The sequence below is a fragment of the Protomyctophum bolini genome (genome assembly GCF_963924005.1).
Source record: "Protomyctophum bolini genome assembly, chromosome: 13".
Taxonomy (NCBI): domain Eukaryota; kingdom Metazoa; phylum Chordata; class Actinopteri; order Myctophiformes; family Myctophidae; genus Protomyctophum; species Protomyctophum bolini.
The window spans coordinates 15,442,453-15,465,928 of NC_137874.1; the positions used below are offsets into that span (position 1 = coordinate 15,442,453).

A 23,476-nucleotide genomic window follows, 5' to 3' on the forward strand; every position below is an offset into this window, starting at 1 on the left:
AGGGTTCCTCATTATGCAACAACCTGTGTTTGTTCCATTTACTCCTGAGTCCCGAGGTGACCTCTCTCTGAGAAGGAGACGTCCTGCTCAATCATGCTGGAAAGGTGGAAAAACAACAACACATGCCTGCCTCGGCCTGTGATTTTGACAGCTTGATTGGAACGATGATCAGATCAATGTTTACAACAGTGATTCTGAGAATAGCAGATATACTGCTACAGCACGTCGTGCACCTCACTTGTGCCACACTGGGAGCTTGTACATCTGCTACAAACCACAAAACTTTGTCCCAATTAACACCCAGCAATATTTTATCTGGGAGAACACAGCTTGAGTGTTTCAGTTACACTTCACTCTACTTGTTTTTCACAGAGCTGGATCATTTAATTTACTGGTTTTACTCCTGTGATGAAAATAATAATAATAATAATTCAACAGCTGACTCAAAACTAACAACAACCCTCACAGAAATGTGTACAATATTTGAGTACAATATTTATCTTTGAAATGCAGTGGAGTAAAAGTCATGTTTCCAAATATATATAATGTACTTAATGAGTAGTTCACAAGAAAATTACTTATTTTCAATCAATGACACACCCAGGAACCCCATAACTCTGAGAGTATGGGAATTTGTACACACCCGTACGGTGCCATTTGGAACCCACTCAAGGACACTTTGAGACACACAAGTGTAGCAGTGAGCCAACACGCACAATAGCAGCACCCTGCCTCTGTTTGACCAGAATGGAACAGAGCCTTCATTAGTATCATCGGTAACACCAGGAAGTAGGGAAGTGGCCCAAGTTCTTTCCAAAATGGCGTGTGTGCATATACTGTAGCCAATTGGGTCTAGGAGACTCCACTGGTCTATTGGCTCAGGATTGCGACACAAACAAAAAACATCTCCATGAATTCAAGGCTTCATGGGGTGTGTAAGAAGTACTCCAGCAAGCACGGTCAGGACCTGGGCGAATTAGTGACATCTCTATTGGGGCCAAGTCAAACCAAGACTAGACTAGACTGATTTCAACCAAAATAAATTCTGCCCACTAAGACAGACATCCCTGAATGAATCAGAGAGAGTCCAATAGAGGCCACTCAGGCCAGATCAACTTAAGTCATATCATAACTACCGGTAGTCAGATCTAGCCCAGAACAGAATCCCCATATGGGCTGTGATCTGGCCTAGTCCTGAACATCACCGGAGTCACCGGAGGACGTCATCATAACGTAATTTGGCTTGCTGGGACAGTCATTGGTAAATATCAGTGGTTACTGTCCACCACTGCATCCAAACACAACACAATGTAGATGCATACTGTACATGCGGGAAGTGTTTGGGGTCAAATGTGTGTGAAAACAAAGTAATTCTAGCCCTGGCGCAGCAGGCTCATTCTGGGTCCTTAAGATCAAGGCTCTGTGGTCAGCAGAACAATCGCACACGGCAGTAGAAAGAGACTCTTTGTCTCCAGAGGGATCTCTGGGGTAGCACGGATCAAAGGAAGCACTCTGATGAGCTGCTTAATGCAGCGCTGAGTGTTGAGGCAAATTACTCTCTCTCACCTTCTGTCATTTCCTCTCTCTCTCTCTCTCTCTCTACGTCCCCTCCTACACCTCTCCCTCTCTCTCTCTCCCCGTCTCTACCTCCCCTCCTACACCTCTCCCTCTCCCTCTCTCTGTCTCTCTCCGAGGGGCCTAAACTCAGCGCAATATTCATGAAACCTTGAACTAGAGGTACTGCCGGCCTACACAAGCCCCAACACTCAAACTGAACGCGCGCACAGCCGCCCAGGCGCCCACACACACACTCACGCACCATACACACACACTATATGCCCAACACTCATTATACATCCCCCGCACGCCCACACACAGCCAGCTCCTCCACAGAGAACTGTTGGATATGTTTCTGGCACATAACAAAATCAATGTCTGTCTTCAAAGCGGCCAGCTGTAGAAAACAACTTGACTGAGACAAAGGCCAAGATAAAAATAACAAAGTCAAATACAATTCTTGGGCTACGATACATGGCACTCCATCAGTGGTTCCCAAATACAGATCCCATTTTTGGCCACGGACTCTGTTTTGATGGGTCTGTGATCTTAAATCATGTACAGGGTTAAGTAGAACAAACATTACAGAGAATATTTGGACGGAAAAGGTGTAGGCTGAAGCCATAGCTTATAGTACCTACCCTATTTAACTTGTTTTATCCTAATACAAATAACTAAACTTCGATATAGATAGTTGTCGACGTGGTACACATGCTGCATGCATGATGCACATGCTAGCAAATAGTAGAAATTGCCTAATGGGATAATTGGGACAAAGGGGTGGCTGCATTCTGCTGATGTGTTATTATGCTGATGATTACTAAGACAACTGAATTTTAGTTTATTTCTTGTCTTTAGGCTATTTCAACATGGAGCTCACCTAGTAAGAGAGCATACTGTATATAATACCCCGCTGTAAGTAACGCTGCATATCATCCTCCCTCTCTCCCACCTTTCCAACCTCACTCTCTCTGTTACTGTCTACAATAAAACAGAAAAGCAAACCAACACAAACTAAATACTGGGGTCTTTTGGGGATTGTCTGGCCACAGCGGCTAGAGTCTAAGCTCAAAGTTTGTCTACCAGTCTACCAGCCAAAACAGCTGATTCAAAACAGCCAAAACAGACTGATCAGTCAACTACTAAAAACATTACATTAATATATCAGATCCTGGTTTAATGTTTGTGAAGAAATATATTGTGCATTCCAGGCAGCGACACGTAGGAAAAAAAAGAATGTGAAAGCAAAAAAAAGCAAACCTTTGTAAACACATCCGAAAGCCTTCAACCGTATGCACAGGCCACCCGCTAGTTAAGAGCTGAAAAGGTGACTTCAGGTTGTTTCTTTTATATGAAAAAGATAATTACTGCAGTCTCATCAACCACTGCAACTACAGCTGTATGATGTTAAGGGGACCATAAATGATAAATGCAGTACCCCTTTCCAACCAAGTCTCTTGCTCCCTCTGCTGGTGATACAAGGATTTCCAAATAGAGATTTTCCTCTTCTGAAATTATCAATGTCAAGATTATCTCTAAATAGCGTTCTCATCACGATGAGGTCTTTTGGTAGGCTAAAGGGGAAGTTATATAGACTCTACAGGCAGATTTCTGATGTTTGCATTGGGTTAAGAAAATAAGCTATGCAGCAAACAAAAATATAGTCTAAAAGATCTCACTGATTATAAGTCAGTTTTTGGAATTCATTATAAAATATATTTATTTTAACAAAATAAAAATGACCGGTATCTGTGATAAAACAACACGTGTTGGAAAAACAAACAGACCTACTGACCTAATACTAGCAACATGGTTGCAAGCTAAAAAGCACTAGAAATGTGGCCAGGAAACCTATAGAGCAGAAATGTTTACTCACTACCGGAAACAAACAGCCAGAACTAGAAATCATTTGAATCAATGTTCTGTTATAAACACTAAGCAAAAAGATCCAAGTGATATGATGACAATGTTTGAAGATAGCTTATTATGCTAATATGCTTACATTTAACTTTTTTTCCCTGTAATGTTATTGGCTACTGTCTCCAGAGGCTTTTGACGAAAACGAATAGGCAGGGATGGTATAAGTATGCTTAAATTCATATTTAGAAAATGTTTCAGGTTTAAAAAAGAGCTGCTATTTTTGGACCAGAATGATTTGGCCCAGGTTAATTGTACTTACGCAAATAATTATTACATTATGGGATTCTGCATGTGCAGCGCTCGGTTATGCTACAGGAAATGTTTGAGGAGCTCTGAGTGCATTGCTGGCCGCATGTTTGTCAAACGAAGTTGAACTTTAATTTAGCTTGCCAAACAAGTTCTCTGAGGACAAAGTTGTTTTATACTCCAGCGCCGCGGTTCCCAACCTTTTCTCAGGATCAGAGCTCACTTGAAAATCTCAAAGGCGTTCACAGGCCACCGATCTGACAACTTAACTCGGCAGCCGAATCCGTGTGCATTTTCATGTTTATTTTAATTATAAAACAATTGTATTCCGTCTTCAATCAATGGAACTAGCGTTGTGTACTTTTTTGCCAATTATTTGGGGCCCACTTGCATATCCTCATGGTCCACAGGTTCTGAATCACTGCTTTATGCGATAGAGCAGTTTGTTTTCATCAACCCACGACATGCTTTGACATAATTTGTCAGTGACATATTTTGCCATTTCTGGTGACAGCAGACACAGTGACTGTGCCATCAGTCTCTATCCCAAGAATTAATTGCCATCTGGTTGTGTTTGGAAATTGGGTCCCATATGGGGATTATAGAGGTGTGTATCCACTATATCCTCCTCCGCTAACCTTTCTTCAAAACTGTCCATGGTACGTTGTTGCTGGTGGATTCAGATTGTGTTAATAAAACGGCATAAATCACATGCACACCTTGAGTTTCTGACTAAGGATGCAACTAATAGATAGCCAGTGGCACAATGAGCCGACATCATTATTCTGTTATTTAACAGTCATTAAAAACATAAAAATTAAATATATAAATAGTTTCAAGATTTAATTAACAGTGTAGCCTAAGGCTGAAATACAGTTAAGATGTCCCACATACGCAAATTAAAATGAAAAGCATAACATGTCATCCTGTTTTGGTATGAATCCAGTGAGCACAGCTAGCAGCTTCGGATGTTGCGAGACAATTTAATGACCGTCATCATCAGCCCTTATCATGACCACGCAATGTTCTACCTACTGACGTAGTTATCAGCCACTCGTGGTAGGCAGTATGTAGGAAATGTCCATGGATGTTCTGAATTTCTGATAAGGAGCATTCTGACTTGAATCGGTTTATAACATCAGAAGCGGGTGGCACAGCAGTATGTTGAGTGGGGCAGTCTGTTGGGTAGGCAGTCTAGGACTGTTAACAGAGAACATAAGGCTAAGGTAGGCAGTCTAGGGAAAACACGAAACGGACAATTAGATCACGGATGTTAACCCCACCCCTGTCATTTCCAGGGGTTGGGAAACCTCTCCACTTCGTTTACTTTCCCATTGTCCTCAGCAATAAGATTAGTAGCTAGATCAGTTGCCTCACATTCTCCCTCCCCCATCCATCCATAAATAATGGATGGCTTGGACACACTGGTGGTAATTTTAATTGATTGCATGTTGCTTGTGCAGCTGTTATATTCGAGCACCATTTCACAAATATTACATGCAACTTTGTCATCATCTTTCCTTGTGAATTGGTCCCAAACAGAGCTACACGATCGCTCTTAATCTCTCTCTCTGAATTAGTACCTGGTGCGCAAATGGGTATTTATTATTATACAAATTGACCAAATATGTTTAGCACCGCAGGTAATCCTTAATAAAAAAATAATAATAAAGTCGATAAGCATATTCAGTCTTTTTCTTCTTTTTTAAACGGCTGACAGGCTAACCATTGACAACCATACTGTATCTCTGAAGAATTACACATGATGTTCACATGGGTTCTCTGCGGCAAAGAAAATAAGCAAGAAAATCTCTGAGATGCAAGAGATGTCAAATTGGACTTTGGCAAGGCAATGCATTTGTTTCTCCGCAATTATGTCATTTTGTTCTTAACCAGAGACGGAACTAAATCTGTAGAAACAGCGTTCCGTTTTTATAGACCAAAACAAACTCTCCCAGAAAAGTGTGTTACTATTTAATGTTTTGTGTGAAGCACTTTGAATGACCTAGATTGCCTTGCCCATTGTTATTATCACTATCATGATGAAGATAGATAAACATTCAAATGCATGGCACTCACCGGCCGTGGAGCTGTTTGATGGTCCAGGACGTGTTGCAGTTGGAGATGCAAATTTGAAGCTGCTTGGGGTATGCTTCTGAGGAGAGAGCGAGGTGCTTCGAGGACGCTTCTCGGGAGAGGAGAATGGAGTGCTTGGACCTCGCTTTTGGGGAGAGAACGATGTGGTGCTTGGACTGGGCTTCCGAGGAGACAACGATGTGGTGCTTGGACTGGGCTTCTGGGGAGAGAACGATGTGGTGCTTGGACTGGGCTTCTGGGGAGAGAACGATGTGGTGCTTGGACTGGGCTTCTGGGGAGAGAACGATGTGGTGCTTGGACTGGGCTTCTGGGGAGATTTTGTCGTACCTGTAGGTTGAACACACCGCATAAAGGAGTTGTAGATGCTGAGGTGTAAACTTTCCCAAAGTTAAAGTTCCCAAACTTTCCAAAACGTCTCAATGATCCACAAATACACATGCCATGGCCACACTTGTACAAGATGGATTAGAGGGAGTCATTCATTAATTTATTTGAAAGAATCTTACCATTGCCAGAATATGGAGTGGGATTTCCAATCCTGTCTCCAATTTCCTCAGCCGACTTAATTACGTCCATGTCCAATATAATAACCACACGTCTGAAGTACAAAAAACAAAGTACAAAACATAATTTAAAAATAAAGGCACATGATATCTCAGGAACGTCTTGAGGGAATTTTGTCAAATTAGGCAGAAACATGCACTTGGACTCAAAGGTGAAATGATTAGAAGTAGGAGGCCAATGTCATTGCGACTGCACAAAATAGAGCATGTGCACATGCATAAGTGAATGGAAAATCGAGTGGCAAATCGTGTGGCAAAGTGAATGGCAACAAAGTGAGTTTAACATCGTTTAACGCAATCAGATAGGACTTTTCTGTTTGGATGTATGCCACAAAGTAGTTTTTTGCCACCGAGTAGGCGTCCCAGATAACTTCTGGGTATGATGATGATGTCACACGTTGACACGCAGCAGCGCAGCCGCATACCCTCTATATGTTCATAAAATGTCTTCAAAGTCTTCATTATATTACTATAAAATAGCATAGTACTATGTATACTGTATATAGTAGGCCTATATGGGTAGATAAGGAGTATAGTACAATATACAGTATATTATGAATCTGGACCGACACAGCTGCGAACTGCAACATAACTGGTTGGTGGAGGCACACAACCACAATGTGTTTTTCTACTTTAATACATATAGAGCACGAGAGCCCAAGGAGTTAACCCATTCAGGCCTGGCGTCGAAATTTAAAAAAAAAAGTTTTCTAAATCATGAATCATGACAAATAGCATTTTTCAATAGCTAAATTATAACATAATATATGTATAACACCAAAAGGGGTTCCCGCTCAAAATGGGTTAAGTGAGGGGAGGAGGAAGAAACGGAGAGGAAGTAACTAAAGGGCAAAATAATGCATGAATGAATACTCTTACCTTCCATCTGACAGTGTGTTGGTGGTTGTCCTATTCAGCTGGCACACACAGTGAACTGCCATCCGCTCAGACAGACTGTTTAACTGGGTTGCTAGCATGAAGTCTACACACAGAAACAAGTGAATAAGCATGTGCAGCGTGCACAAACAGACCCGCTTTCCTTTAGGTACCATCTCAGAAAGACTAGCTATTCGAATGGAAAACTGGTACGTTTTAAACACAGTTATAAACACACTGCACACATATCCCAAGCTCAAAACTTCAATTCCCGACACCATATGCAACTGAACATGGAACAAATGTTCCAATACATACTAAATGATATGATGAATGTTGACTAGGCCAAAACATTCACATTCTGTCCGGGGAAAAAAATAGGTGAAATTGAGGCAATGTCCCTGTCCTTATTTTAAAAGTCAGTGCTAGTCATAATATTAGCCATTTTCTTCCCCATAATTTGCCTTTAACAGGTAGGAAAGTATCATCAAAACAAAGGGAAGCGAGACAAACTGGTAGCCATAACAAAGTACACAGTATATATATATATATATATTTTTATATATTTTTTTAAGTTTTCCCGACAGAAACACCTGGGATTCACAGCCAGGTCTTCTTCTGTGTGGACTCACTGGACTGGGAGACCACACATATAGCGCTCACTCATGCAGAGGGAATCTCCTCTTGGCAAGAAGCAATCCCCTCTTGGCTAGGGGAATTACTGGGCTTAATATAAGCTTCAAGCAGTTGTCAACCAACAGGTGTCCTACTAACACAACAATCTACATTTCTAAATGGAACAGTAGCGAGACCACCGCTAAGCACTTGCACATGTTCTGGCATTATTGTAATCATTATTTATTGATACGTTTATTTAACAGGGACAATACAAAAACAATGTATCAAGTTGCAAAAACATGAAACTGTTGCGTTGTACATAGGGTTTATAGCCAAGATTAATTTGCAGCCCTACAATAGTCCCTGTTTAGGGACTGGGGTTCTATAGTTTTGGCTCAGGTTTGTTTTTTGGCTTAATCTAAGTCAGTGGTTCCCAAACGTTTTCATGTCAAGGACCCCCAAAATGATACTCATTAGGCTGCGGACCCCCTATTTGAAAATATATGCCAAGGACCCCCATAAGAGAAGATTGTTTTTACAGCTCTAGCAGTGATTTTCAACCGTTTTCATTTCAAGGGCCCCCGGTTTGACCTGACTTAGGCTACGGTCCCCTATTTAATGGTATTTCTATCTCTGGGACCCCCAATTTATATTGTAAAATCACTAAATTTAACTGAGAGTGTACAAATGGAACCAAATTTCTGAGTTACAGACCCATAAGGGTCCTTTTGGTTACTAACTATCGTTTAGCTGGGGACCTCCTGGAACTCCCTCAAGGATCCCTGGGGGTCCCCGGACCCCATTTTGGGAACCACTGGTCTATGTCATATTATGATACAACAATATGTGAATCTTTCCCTCTAAGATCCAGTACGTTACAAGGAACACTTGAGAGAATATCCGTTTCCATTAGGACAGATTGAAAATAACTTTTTTTACTTGGTGTTTAACCACTGTGGCCACGTAAACCCAGACGTTTTTATTTCCAGGGAGAAACCACTTGAACCCCATCAGCATCCTTATTCTGTGGTGAACATTTGCCAGAAATAGCCGATCACACCGTGACCAAATATTCTCAAAGAATCCCTGGACTTGTCAGTGTATAGTGTATACCATAGGTGTATACAGTACCATAGGTTGAAATGATGTTTAATTCATTCAAATAAGATAACATGCATACAGATAGAAGCCATGTGAATGTGTCATGGATGCTGTAGTACTCACAGATGCTGGAGTGCACACCGTCACTCATCATCAGCCTGAATTTGGGTGGGCCGGGGCGGGCGGAGTTGGCAGCCACCTCACCAATTTTCTGCGGAAAGCCACAAAAAGAGCAACTGTGTGTTTTAACCTTTTAACTCAACAAAAATAGATTAAAAAAAATATAGCGTCTTTAAATAAAATCTCACTTTTTTGGGAAGTAAATGTTGAAACTAAACTGTTCCCAACAATAACACTGCTATTGTGAATACAAATTATCCAACGAATTATTGGTAAATAATTGGCTATAAACTTTACTGACCCTGATGTTTAATAACTGTAGTTTTGCCGTTACAAGGATATATCTATCAACATTGAAAATAATGTGCACATTATGTTCACAGCTTAATTTCCGTTATGTTTGGGGGGGGGGGGCGAGGGTCATGTTAATACATGTTTATGAGAGGACATGCACATGCAGCTGATGTCGTTGGCTGTTGCGCCTTTTTTTTTTTACTTACCAGCACTTGAAGCACCGGTCTGTTCACCCCCTCATTTTTCATCAGGGCCTACACGGGACACCAATAATAATGTTCAACAATTACCAAAATAATGTTTGCCATGCTGCAAGCAACAGTCTACTGCACGTTATTGCTGCATGATATCTGCTCCAACAGCATTAGCATATGCAAGAAAATTCTCATCAGGTATTTCAATCATTATAGTTTATTGTTGACAGCGCCTACCTCAACGGCCCCCTCTGTTAATGTTACAACCATATCTTCTCAATACTTCATCAGCTGATTAGTGTTTAGAGCCACTGGAGATGAAGAACCGTTGAACTTGACGTTATTAATACACGTATATACTTGTGTTTTGGTTTGGTGTTTTACAGGGTTGCTGTTTGGACATGCGCAGTCTTCGCGAGACTTGTACTGCTTCCTGGTTTGTTTCAGACATTAAAGAAGGAACAGTCACATACGTCACGTCGTGTGTGCTTTGTCTTTTTATTTTTCAAACGTTTATTTGATTGACAAAATGTCAAAGGCAAGTGTTTTATTCCGGTTTATTGCGAACCCGCGGCTGTCATTGACTTCAATCCATTAATATTGCATGAAACGTTTAATTCTCCAGTTTGCCTGGCAGCCTGGCCATGCAGTGCGCGCCTGACGTAGCTGACCGTTCTTTCTTTACACAGCCGTGGTTGGTTGCGCCACATGCATGCTGCTCGCTTAGTGAGCATAGACTAGAGTTATAATTATAATAATAAAAATACACACGTTTATTGTTACGAACAGATTATATTGCTTCTTGTTTCCATAATGGATCTTCCATACGTCCAGTGGCAGGATCATGTTGCACAGAAGTGGTCCAGACTGGATCCTGCATGTAAACAGTGCTTTACGTCTCTGCTGGAGATAGATGATGTTTTCCAGTTTGGCTTAACTCAGACAAAGTGAGTTAGTGTACCTCTTCTCTTCATCTCATCTATCACCTTACACACTGTTCTATAACTGTTATAACTTATACATTGTAAAGTAAGACTGTGCTGTATTTGTAAGACTCCTTTAATTGCTTTTGCTTAATCCACCTCCTAATCCTCCTGATGTGATGAATCATATCAATTTGGCAATGAATTTACTTGTATGTTTGTTTACTACTAGTGAGCCGCTTAAAAAGTGAAATTGGATTGCATTCAAGTCGTCTTGTCTATTTCTCCCATCCAGTCAAGGGGATGTGGACCTTCTCTCGAGCATCTCCAAGACCAAGGCACAATTGGTGCAGAAGGACCCAGAGAAAGCAGCTATTTGCAGGGAAAGGGGCAACTCTTGCTTCAAGACCAGAGACTACACAGGAGCTGCCCTGCACTATTCACAGGTCTGAGCACAGTCGGTACACATGGCTGCATAGTCAAAATGAGTGAGAAAGACGAAAGTACAGTTGTAACCAAAAGGTAATGGACCCATGTACCTGTCTAAATACTTCCTTAATGTTAACGAAGTCCACACCCACAACACCAGAGGGAGTGCAACAAAACATGTGCAACCCAGATTCGGCACAAACAAGGGACTAAATTATTTTCGCTCCTATGCCACCAAAATGTGGGACGCCCTACCAACAGTCATGAAGACATGTGAATCCCTTAAATCCTTCAAAACCGCTCTCAAAGGGCACCTATACGGACGGCTGCAATTCGAAAATGGTTCCCGTAAAAATCTGAATCCCCCTACCACCACCCACCCCTTTTCACACTCACTGTATATGTTCCTTTTCCCTTTTTTACCTCCTTTATGATGAAGTCCTGTTATGTTCTTTTTGGCTATATAGAAGTGTCTATTTGTACGTCTCTAAATGTTTAGATTTTTCATGCGTTGCCATCTGGACAAAGATACAGAACCTTAGCATGGAAAAATGTTTTGTCCCCTCAGACATTGCGGCATTAAACAAACTGTCCTGCTGATAGGATGGTTCTGTGTACAGTCAGTGAGGACCTCGTGTTTATGTATTTTCTTGGTGATATGTTGTTCTGTGCTATGTTGTTGTTTTGTTGTGGGTGTTTTGAACAGACTGTGAAAATGAATGTCCTTCGGGACAATTATTATTGGCAGATCTACAAGCTCATAATGTCTTGCAAGAGTCGCAACGCAAGGCGTTGTGAGCTTGTAAATCATCTATTTTCACAATTGTTGCCATGTTCTTATATTATTTGATAATTTGGCCAATGTTTGACCAGACTTTTATAGTATAGTCAATAGTGTGTTGATGCAGTAATGTTTTTTTTAAAGATGTAAAAAATTGTCACTTAACTGTCAACCCTGTGAAGACAGTTGTTTTTGTGCCGAAAAGACCATTTCCAAGTTCCAGCTAACCCCTCCTCAGTTTTTATGATATTTTAATGGGCCCTCCAAATACCCAAGAAGCTCTTTCAAAATGGGTTAATTTATAAAAATGCTGTTAAGCAGGTGTTAGTCAAGGGGAGTTTGAGGCAGATTAGCCCTAGAATTGCTTACTGTATATATTGCATACTTATAATTAATTTGTATGTATAACACATCTATATAGAACCCTTTTTCGTGGATGGATTAATCTCAGCAGCATTCTAATTTGTGCCGCTCCATGTGTACTCACACAACTGTGAATTGCGGTGATTTGGGGTCAGCTCTTTTCTATCTAGTGTCATATCCATTTGTAAGTTCTGGCAGAAAACATGTATTTAGTCAAATATCTCCACTTTGCCGCAAGATTCACATTGACCACATTCTCTTTACAGGATGGGATGCTATGCCATTCACACACAGTAGCATTAAATAAACGCGTTTAAGTGTCCCTCAATGAGAGCACACAAACAGACAGGTGTGATTACTCTACATTGACCCCTGTCAGTTTGTCACATTTTTGAGTGATTACACACAGCGTGACAAATTATAATGCGACCACCGCGGTTGGAGAGCAAACTAGTGATATTTTAGCATTTCACTAGAGAGGTACTATGTTCAGAAAAAAGGTCCCGCACATTGTCTAGAACTTGCAAAAAGGAAGCTCTTTATTAAATTGACATTTCGGTCGTTAGACCTTCACAGGACAGACGGAGAGGGACTAAACAGTATATTGAAAAGTCCTAATATACAATTCTGTCACACAACTTAATGTATGGAGTCATCATGACGGTTGTCCTCGACTCCTTGTCCAGAGACAAGATCCTTTAAGAAATGAATGAAATATTCTTGATAATGTAAATCTGAAAATGTGTACCTTTTGCTTTGTGTGATGTCTTATTTTACACACATGTATTAACACTCTTCCCTCTGTCTGTCATCTCTTATTTGTGCAACAGGGCGTGTGTTTTGCTCCCCAAAGTTCAGAGCAGCTGTCTCTGTGCTACGCTAACCGCTCTGCAGCACTCTGCCATCTGTACTGTTACCAGGTGAGATTGATTTTCACATGCTAATTATCCTATACTTAGGGTGTGTCGTCACACACACACAAGTAATGACCAGGCCACAGCTTTTTAATTGTTACTGCATAGTATTTTGATGCACCCAGAATCACAATTTTCATCAATTAGTTATAGGTCTACACAGTAGCTCTCGAGTCTGCAATTCTGACTGCAGCGTTTCTCGTCTCCTCAGGAATCTCTTGATGATATCGACAGGGCCATAGCGTTTGGCTATCCCTCTCATCTGCAATACAAACTACAGGATCGCCGTGCGCAATGCCTCAGCCATCTCTCTTTGAGTCAAAGAGTAAAGGCAGATTATCCTGAACCAAACTCGGGAGGAACTAGAGACACAACACATGTAAAACCAGCCAATGAATCCATTCATAAAGGCATTGATCCACCGGCAGGCATTTCTCCAGGAGTAGCCGTTTCCTTCAGCCCAGAGAAAGGGCGACACCTGGTGGCTACAGAGAGAATAGCACGTGGACAGGTGATTCTTGAAGACAGGCCATACAGCTGTGTCCTCATACCGTGGACGGAGGAGATGAGAAAGAATGAACGGAGGACAGAGACCAAGGAGAGAGGATTGTTTGGGACAGAGGACAGACACTGTCACAGGTGTTTGAGGGAGACATTATGTCCTGTGCCCTGCGAAGGTTGCAGCTGCAGCCGTTACTGTTCACGTGAGTGTCGGCAAGAGGCATGGGAGGAGCATCATCGCTGGGAGTGTCCACTTGGTGCGCCGCTGATGGCACTGGGTGTGATGTCCCAGCTGGCCCTTAGGGTCACACTGAAGGCAGGGTTAAAAGGTGTCCAAAGTGCCAGGGAGCCAGTGAAAGACGGGAACAGTAGTTATAAACCAGTGACGGAGCACGGGGCCGAATGTTCAATTACTGGTACGTTATATGACAGTATTAATATTCAGCCATCATCCGTGCATTATGGTGACTCATACTCGAGTGTCTACCACCTGCTGCATCACCTCGACGGCCACAGTGCCAGTCTGCGTTTCCTCTGTGCTGTGACCGCTGCCATGCTTTACGTGACGCTTAGCAGGGCAGGGCCTCCACCTGTGTCTTGGGACCTCGAGGCATCCTCCTCAGTGACAAACGGCCAATCACCAGGCCCGGAAACCGAGGGTGGATCTGTAGGTTGGAATCCAGAGCTGTGGCTGCTGGGAAGTGTGGTTTTGAGGCACTTGCTGCAGCTGAGATGCAATGCTCAGGCAATAAGCATGCTCCAGGATACAGGTGAGTCAAAGATGCCAGTAAACCTAAAAGAGAATACTTTTTCACTTAAAGGATCATACAGATGGATGGGCTGACCATTTCCCAAAGCCATTCATTTTCACTACTGTTTAAATCCTTCTGACTTGAATGTTGCTTTTTGTAATTTGTAATCGTTACATGATCATTGCAGTTAAATGCATTTTAAAGTGGTATGTTCCTTTTTAACTGAATGTAAATTTCCCATTCTACCAAACAAACGGGGAATGTTACCACCGTTGTAAACGTATTCATCTCGTCTCTGCATCCCACAGGTGTGATGGACTCTGTGGTCCAATCTAGCCACGAAGTCCGGATAGCCTCGGCAATATTCCCGACACTGAGTCTTCTGAATCACTCCTGCTCCCCAAACACGAGCCTGGCATTCAGCCTAGGAGCAGGTGCACAAAGCAGCTTGTCACACTCTGTACGCTCTGGCCCAGATGCATCGTCCCATGCCAGCGAGCGCATGGACAGATTCAGCAGCGGTGCCCGTGGTGTCGCCATCACTGTCAGAGCATCCAAAGACATCGCTCTGGGACAAGAGATCCTGCACTGCTATGGTAAGAAAAGGCTTTCTACTGTTCAGACATGTCTGTCTGTCTGTCTAAATATTTGTGCTTGTCATGCAGTGTTATTTCATGATATGGTGTCTAGTTGTCATAGATACACTATACAGTGGTTCCAAAACTTCTTAGACCCAAAATTGAAAGTAGAGATTCGCCCGGCACGCAAATTAACAATGGAACTTACTGGAGCTTAAGCGCCAGGGCCCGCAGCTTGCAGGGCCCTGTGAGAGACTATTTCAAATAGCTACAGCTGTTGCTTCCGTCAAAACCACGTTCACGGATCACCGATTTCAATGTTACGCAACACAGGAACCCCAGCTAGTGTTTTTGGTCATCCAGCTGTTTCTTAACCACTCGATTGGAGACTCAAATATAGCAGATCCAGCTGCAATCGTGCTGGCGGTGTGCTGACGCATGCATGTTCATTCACTGGGCGCGCAAATGTAAAAAGTGCTGTTTGTAGTACGTGCAAGTGAATCACATTGATTCGGCCCTGCACCCAGGACCCAAAGTAGTGAAAATAGCAGATCTACAAGCTTCCATTTTTCTAGGAAATTATTTAGAAAAATCATTGAATTTATTTCTAATTAATGAAGAAATATAATGAGGTTTTTTTTTATGTTTTTGAAATAATCATAATTAAAAACTAAATTTAGGAGACAAAAAATAAAGGGATGTTTACTCGAGTCCTGACCCATAACAATGTGTCTGCGTCCCACAAACGTGTCCCGACCCACTGTTTGGGAAACTAATAACACCCCATCTTTACTCGAGTCCTGACCCATAACAATGTGTCTGCGTCCCACAACCGGGTCCCGACCCACTGTTTGGGAAACTAATAACACCCCATCTTTACTCGAGTCCTGACCCATAACAATGTGTCTGCGTCCCACAACCGGGTCCCGACCCACTGTTTGGGAAACTAATAACACCCCATCTGTCGTCCTTCAGGTCCTCACAGCAACAGGATGGCTATGTGTGAACGTCGGCGCCTGCTGCAGGAACAGTACTACTTCCTGTGCACGTGCGAGTCATGCGTCCAGCAACAGGAGGAGGTAGAGGAGAAGACAGCGGGCAGTCGGCAGGGGTCAGGCGCCTCTGGACTGCAGTGTGCCAAGTGCAAAGGCTCCCTCAAGGTGGATGTCGATCTATTTTAGAACTTTTATTTGATTTATATGGGTGGGTGCCGAGACGCAAGTCCAGAGCTGCGGCAGAATACTTGGACTCTATCGATATCACTTCAGTTTAACCACTTAGACCCTCTATACTGAGTAAAATGGACTTGAGTTGCACTTTCCTGCGTTCTTTTTCAGTTTACGCTGAATCTCTTCACCAAAAATAGCCGATCTACAAGCTCACAACGTGTCGCAACGTGTCACACGTTGTGAGCTTGTGGATCTACTATTTTTGGTGAATGTTCCCCCCCAGAATAGGGATAATGTGGTTCAACTGCTTAAATGACGTATATGAAGTATAAAGTTATGTTCAATTTGCCCAAAATGGAAACAGATATTCGTTGTTCTCATGACACATACTGTATAAATATTATACATATTTATGTACCGTAAAATGACTTAAATGTAAGGTGCTACTTATCTACTATCAATGTAATTCAGGGGTGCAGTGGACGATTTTTTTTTACAAGGGTGACCTGAGCCAAAAATATTTGAGAACCTCAAATAATTTGAGAACAAACAAACATTTTTACACAAACAAAACAAATCTTTTCCCCCAATTCCACCCCCACGTTTTTTTATTTTTAAGAAACCTTCTGATTTCCATTTGCAGGAGAGTGTAGTTGTGTATATGTCTTTCAAATGTCAAAGTGTCAGTCAACTCACTTGCCATCTGGCCGTTTCAGAAATGTGAAGTGCAAGAAGGGGTCGAATATGTGTGTGCACAGCCGTCCTGCGGTCAGCATATATCCTCCTCTGAAGTGAGCCGCAGATTGCAGGAAGTGAGGAAACACTTGGAGAAAGCGGTGGACTTCATGGAGCGAGACAGGCCAGGTGTGTGGCAGTGACAAATGCTACTGTAATTTCACGCAGGACTCGACTGTGACATTCCATTTCTAATGTCCGAAATGATGAAGTAATGCGGTGGCTCTCAAACCTTTCAATTTTAACGACCCCACCACCAAAATGGAGTACATGGGTCCATTTAGTTCCATTTGTATACTCTCAGAGTTACAGACCTGTAAGGGTGTTTTCACACGGGAAATGTAAAAGATGCAGTCTACCATTCATTGTCAATGGAAGGAAGTCAGCGACATGACGTTGCAAAGACCCAAAATGATACATTGCAGCTGCTCCAAACAACTCACAACGCATCTTTGTGTTGTTGCGTCTGCCCGTGTGAAAGCACCATATGAGTCCCTTTTGGAAGTATCTCACAACAGCTTCTTACTGTATACATTTATAATCCTTATTTGCTTTCACCTCAGATGAGGCCCTGAGGTTGCTGCAGAGGACCACAGTATCTCAGTCGGCACTGATCCTCACAGAGAGCCATCCGTTACAGGGGGAGGTCGCAGATGCCACGGCCAGAGCACACGCAACAATGGGTGAGAATGCAAGTTATACAATCTATGTAATGAAAACCGAGTTGGAGATGAGTATCACGTTATGTTGGAGTCATCACATTTGTCAAGAAGGCTATGGCCATATTTAGCCCAAGATTAAGACATCATGAATCCAACGTTTCGGCAGTTAAGCCTTCATCAGGGAATTACTTACTTTACAGGCCTTTTTCAAAACTTTCCCCTCAGACAATTCCAGGCAACCTTTCTTCTGTTATTCAGGATATATTGAAGATACAAAATCAGCTGATTTTTTTTTGCAATTTGTTTGAGGTCAAATGATATTATTACTGGGGTGGCTGTGGTTCAGGAGGTAGAGCAGGTCGCCTACATGTCGAAGTGTCCTTAGGCAAGACACTGAACCCCGCATGGCCTCCAGTGGTTGCCACCATTGGTGTGTGAATGTGGGAAGTGAGGACGCTGGCGTCGACTGTTCCGTGTTTCTCCTCCCAATGTATGAATGAATGGACCATTGTAAGCGCTTTGAGTAGGCACGTAGTGCATAGAAAAACACTTTAAAAATGCAATCCATTATTATTATTATTACTGGACCAAGGGGGTGACGGGATGAATAGTTGTTGAGTGAGTGGTGCCCGCTGCTGGACATTGGGGACTTTGCGGTCCTCTCACCGTGTTTCCACTCTGCTGTGGCTGTAGGTGACTGGACCAGTGCAGCTTCTCAGCTGCAGCGCAGTGCTGTGGCCATTCACTCGCAGTACGGAGAGGACAGCATTGAAATGAGCAGACAGCTCTTCAAACTGGCTCAGCTACACTTCAATGGGTGAGTTCAGTGATTCTCAAGTGTTTTCATGTCAAGGACCCCGATTAGAAAATATTGGGTGCCATAAAAGAAGCTTGTAGATTGTGTTAAAACTGTTCCTCATTTTGCTGGGGACCCCCTGGAATCCCCCCAAGGACCACTGAGGGTCCCTGAACCCCACTTTTGTACCAACTAAAGGCCAAGCTACACCGGGGATGTGTGCGTTTGACGTAAGCGCACAAAGCGCACAAAGTATGCGTGCGAAATGCCCCGACTACACCAGAACTGTGGCGCGCGGCAGATTTGTGCGGGATCTTCCGGGAGGATATATAGATAGTAGATACGCACGCATGGGGGCATACGCACATAAAAAAATTGAACCGATCCTATTTTTAGAGCACGCGTAGGATGGCCCGCGGTATCCGTGCGTCTGGTGTAGCTGGTATCATTGACATATATTGGTCCTATCCAAACGCACTGTACGCGCGCACTAAACTCATACGCACGCGCGCAAAACTTCCTGGTGTAGAGACGACTCTGATAATAAGACGACCCCATTTTTTTACAGTACAGTATATGGATCCTATGGTTGAAGTGGTTAATAGGCTACTTGTGTCTCTGTGTTTGTCACTCAGTGGTGCCGTAGGAGCAGCCCTCTCTGTCATCCCAAGAGCCAGGCGACTCCTCTGCCTCCACTGTGGCCCTCAGTGCCCTGAACTACAGGAGCTACAAGCAATGGAGGACTGCCTGCAAGGGTAGTCTTAATGTAAGGGTAGTCTTGTGTAAATACAACATGCCTTGTTTATTTTGGGGGGGGCTCCGATGAAGACCTGTGTACGGTATCTACATACATACCAGGTGGTATATTTTTGTATGGTTGGACAAGATCTTCAATGTTGTCTTGCACTCTGCTGGTAAGCCAGGAGTCAGTGATTGAATTGAGTTGATACTGTACAATACATGGAAAGTGACAGAAATGACATACATGTAGCTCCACCTCTTGGCCTCGAGGTGGCAGCAATTATCCATTGACAAATGCAGTCTCATAATAAGGTATCTGGATGGAGCATGTGTGAACAGAGGGGACATGGTTGGAACATGGTATGGCTTCTTGAACTGACCTACAAAAATCAACAGCAAAGGTTTATTCAAGTCACAAAAGCCACTGGTCCAGTGTTAATTTTGTTGACTAGTGTAATCCAGTTACCAAACATGGTAATCTGTCAGTCATGTGATCAGTATAAAACAAGAAATGATCACATAGTGTTTTTTGTCAGGTGAAAGGGCCCCCATTTTTTTTCCTTTGAATGTCACACGCTGTTTAAAAAGTTCAATATATCTTTAAGTTCAACTCTCTTTTTCCCTTTCTCATTCATTGGTCTTCACTCATTGTCTTCACTCACATATTGAGCTCCCAGCCTGTTTCTGGTTTAAAAGCAGTCAATGTATCAATCTATATGCCAACCTGCTGTTATCCTTGTGTGACTTGCTACACTAAGGTGGTCTTTACATGAGAATAGTGTTCATAGAAAACAGCAAAATAAAGTATCGTTTGCTGGGATCCCTTTAGACGAGAATGGTGTTTTCAGGAGGTGAAAATGCAACAAGGTTAAACTACCTTCCAGAGTGGAAATCTTTGAGAACGCAGTTTTATCCCTTCTCTGTGTAAACAGGCAAAAAGGTGAATCCGCAAAACTTATGACATCGTGGCTCACGTTGGCTCACAGCGCATATGTTTATTACATTGATGCGGAGCCATATATGATATAATGGAGTTCCTGAACAAGCCTTCGTTTATGTAGCCTAATGTATTATAAAATATATAACCATCTCGTGGCACACTCTGCCTGCATGCTCTGGGCTGCCTGACAGCCTGTCTGTCACCTCGATGCGTTAGTAGAAAGCAGGCAGCGAGCGACGGCCACAGCCACGTTGTTTTCTGGAAGCAAAACCCTGATAGGGTTGCGTGAAGGGGTTCTTCTTCTTGTACGTGGGTTACTGGTCTATTTGGCAGCCCGTTACCCGCCACATTATAGCGTTTTCATAAAGTGTGCGTTGTCGTGTAAAGGGTCAATAAAATGAGAACGCAACTGGACTTTGACGTTTTATCTGGAGATGGTCGCCGTCTAAAAGAGGCATAAGACTGAAAGACTTGAACACTCTTCTAGTGATCACTGCGGTTGTAAGAAAATGGCTGATCTACAAGCACTTTCGGCACGAAAGTGCTTGTAAAATAAAGCTGTATGAAAGAATGAGAACTGAACGTTCACTCACTGTCAGGAGGAGATGAGGAAGGTTGCTGAGCAATGCAGACAAACTGCCAAAGACAGAAGGGAGTTCCTTAAGCGTCAGCCTGGATTGCTGCCATGCAGTCGGATGTCCCTCGAGGTCAGGTCACAGATGGAAAGTGGATGGAAAGGTTAACTCGGGGCTGGTGCAGAGGGCAGGCGGTGTGAAGCTACCTCTGTACATTATGTAACTCGCAGTGAAATCCAGCCGGAGGAGTGACATTGAGGATGTCATAAGTTATGCCATGTTTCATGGTCATTATTGATGTCATCAGCGTGTCAATGCAAGTACTAAAGTGTAAAAAGAGGTGCATATGTGTCAATTTTTTACATTTGTGGTAAATTAACACTCAAGGATTTTACTGTGGTAAAGCTATTAGTGCTGAAATTAAGGTCAACTGAAAGTCGGAAGGATATGAAAACACTGTAGGAGTTTTCTCTGGAGGGTAATGATGCTGGCTGAGACTCAAAGCCATTATTAAAGCTTACAGAGTAGTTGAATCCACCTTTTTAATTGACAAAAATAAGATGGATTTTTTTAAATATGTTGAAGTGCATTTTATTTTATTCATGTATTCATCAATTTACTGTTTGAGAATACCAAATCGTCTAATGCCACTGGAAAACAATGAGTAGTTATATTTAAGGATTGTATAAAACAATACATCTGTTTAATCTAGGTATTAATGGAGTTGGCCTTGGCAAAAAAAAAATATATATATATATATATATTATTTACATATAGTGCTTTCCATGTCATCCACTTTATTCGTTGTGTGTAGCATATCAGATAACTGATATTTAGTTTATTGGAGACATTCTCTCGAGCAGGGCACCACAGAACTAGAGATAACATAATGTAGCTATTCACAGGCTAAAGCTTCCGTCTGACCCCTTTTACCATGGCCATATATACACACCCACCAAGTGTAACCTTTGACCTGATAGTTACATTATTACCAATGTCTGTGCTCTCACATCTGAGAAGAGCACATCTTTGTGCACGGTTCGGTTGGCGAAGTCATAGGCCCTCATTTATCAATCGAGTGTAAAATCTGCCCGCTTGCCTTGCTGCCCGCCTCACACAACCCCCCCCCTCTCATACAGTGCTTGCAAGTTGCACTGAAGTCTTTTAATTCCCCCCTCTCATACAAACACACACAGACGCACGCACACGCAACTTGCAAGCCCAACTGGTGTGTTGTATCTTCTTAAATAAATAAATAACGGACTCCTGCATGAATTAAATAATAGCTGTAGGCCTACCCTACACATGTTTCCCTCTCGCCTCGCTTGTCTGGCTGTCATGTCCACGCACGCACCAAGGCCACATGACACATCACAGTTGCATCGCCATGAATGGAAAACGTTTACTATATATTTATATATAATATATATATTTATATTTACTATATAAATTGTACCCATTCGTGTGCAGTGCGTTAAAGCAGTCATGTAGCCTATAGGAGAAGGCGATCGATCCCATGCTGTTCTGACACACAGCACACTGCTGTGTGCATGCTGTGGGTGGGTGAGTGTCGTGATGCCTGCGGCCCTGCACCGCACGTTAATGAGAGATAACCTGGCTGGCAAGGCAGTCATTAAATAATCAACGTTATGGAGTGATTGATGAATGAATATATGGATGCAGGCTGGTGGGTGCTGGTGCTGGTGTCGCTGTTTAAATGGCGCCCGCTGCGGTCCCGTCCCGTCTCGCATAAGCGCTCATCCTGACCCAGTTGTACAGATCTGCCGTTTATCTGAATGACTGTTAAAGCACTTATTTAAATGGGTGAATGATTAAGCCCCTTACACCTATAGGCCTATAGCGTATACAATTGCAAATAGGCAAGCTATAGGCCTATGCTTGTCATTGTCACTTGGAAATAAAGGCGTGCTGTCCATTTATGCCTAAATATATTTTTTAAATATCACAGGGATTATAGGCATCTGATGTCACGCTGCGCTCCCGAATCTCACAAGTGCACTCGCATATATATGTTTAACAAGGCCAGTAAAGCACTGTTTGATTAAGCGTAAAGTTGGAGTCAATGCTGCTCAGCTTTTCTACGACAGAAAAACAGCTGAGGACAAAGCCTACAACAGCTCCCGACCTGACGTGATCTTTGTCCTGGCGCATGTTCAAGTTCAAGGTTTTGCGGAAATGATAAATGCTGAATTGGGGTAAAATTGCGTGCACCCATATTTTGGCGTACGCCGCGTTGATAAATGAGGGCCATAGACCGTAACATATGCAGAAGTGCCTTTTATGCCTGTGCATTGTGGCCGTGATACGTCACTGACTTTACCTCTGCATTTTCAACCCAACTTTGTGGGTGCAGTTTCCCTTTCCGTGATGCGGAAAGGTCAGTGGCCAAAGATACATCGCTGTCTGCGTTTGTTCAAAATACGTTTTTTTGTGTGTGTCTTACTCAGATTGCACTGTGACACAGACGTGTGGCGTTCTAGTACTGTATCTGACATTCTCCTCCTAGGTCATTTGGTAAAAGGTTTTAAAGCTAAAGATGCATACTAACTATCAGGTGTTTTGGTCATTCAATTCAGTCCAATTATATCTTTCTGTGTAATAAACGGATGAGATGGAAGTATTCTGTTTGCCTGTCCACATATGCTACGGTATATTATTGAGATGGCATGTTTATTTTGATATTTGATTTGATGGCTACCTATCCTACTGTAGTTTGGAGCACTGAATTGTTTCCTTTGCAGTCCACTTACTTGATCACGTCATGCATTGACTATTAGGCAGAGGCAAGGAAGCAACCAGGTGCTCAGGAGGCAAGGAAGCAAGGAGGTGCTCAGGAGGCAAGGAAGCAACCAGGTGCTCAGGAGGCAAGGAAGCAACCAGGTGCTCAGGAGGCAAGGAAGCAACCAGGTGCTCAGGAGGCAAGGAAGCAACCAGGTGCTCAGGAGGCCAGGAAGCAACCAGGTGCTCAGGAGGCAAGGAAGCAAGGAGGTGTGCAGGTATACAAAATGTA

General features: G+C 42.8%; 2 protein-coding genes across 3 annotated transcripts in view; one reads left to right on the top strand and one right to left on the bottom strand.

The window, feature by feature from the left end:
• LOC308327168 (replication protein A 70 kDa DNA-binding subunit-like) overlaps positions 1-9,966 on the bottom strand; it is a 55,830-nt gene extending 45,864 nt beyond the window's left edge. The window contains exons 1-6 of the mRNA XM_080780383.1: positions 9,824-9,966; positions 9,599-9,646; positions 9,102-9,189; positions 7,263-7,365; positions 6,327-6,418; positions 5,803-6,147 (exon numbers count right to left, since the gene is read on the bottom strand). Of these exons, the coding sequence (XP_080636509.1) occupies positions 5,803-6,147; positions 6,327-6,418; positions 7,263-7,365; positions 9,102-9,189; positions 9,599-9,646; positions 9,824-9,856 (709 nt within the window). The 5' untranslated portion in view covers positions 9,857-9,966. The remainder of the gene's footprint in view (positions 1-5,802; positions 6,148-6,326; positions 6,419-7,262; positions 7,366-9,101; positions 9,190-9,598; positions 9,647-9,823) is intronic.
• A 331-nt stretch (positions 9,967-10,297) lies between these two features.
• Positions 10,298-23,347, top strand: smyd4 (SET and MYND domain containing 4). Of its 2 annotated transcripts, XM_080779658.1 has the most exons (11): positions 10,298-10,533; positions 10,805-10,955; positions 12,913-13,002; positions 13,208-14,267; positions 14,558-14,845; positions 15,803-15,987; positions 16,713-16,860; positions 17,295-17,414; positions 18,087-18,210; positions 18,825-18,955; positions 23,244-23,347. In XM_080779658.1, exons 1-10 carry the CDS (start codon positions 10,400-10,402, stop codon positions 18,946-18,948), a joined length of 2,424 nt encoding a protein of 807 aa, XP_080635784.1. In that variant the 5' UTR covers positions 10,298-10,399; the 3' UTR covers positions 18,949-18,955; positions 23,244-23,347. The 2 variants fall into 2 exon arrangements, with proteins under 2 accessions (XP_080635784.1, XP_080635783.1); XM_080779657.1 differs by lacking the exon at positions 23,244-23,347 and having other exon boundaries at positions 18,825-20,034.
• The last annotated feature ends 129 nt before the right edge of the window (positions 23,348-23,476 follow it).

Excerpts from the sequence above, each read along its gene's own strand:
- smyd4 (XM_080779658.1), top strand. The coding sequence starts at position 10,400 with ATGGATCTTCCATACGTCCAGTGGCAGGATCATGTTGCACAGAAGTGG. Across the intron at positions 10,534-10,804 it reads TTTGGCTTAACTCAGACAAA|TCAAGGGGATGTGGACCTTC; the intron begins GTGAGTTAGTGT and ends TCTCCCATCCAG. Across the intron at positions 13,003-13,207 it reads GCCATCTGTACTGTTACCAG|GAATCTCTTGATGATATCGA; the intron begins GTGAGATTGATT and ends TCGTCTCCTCAG.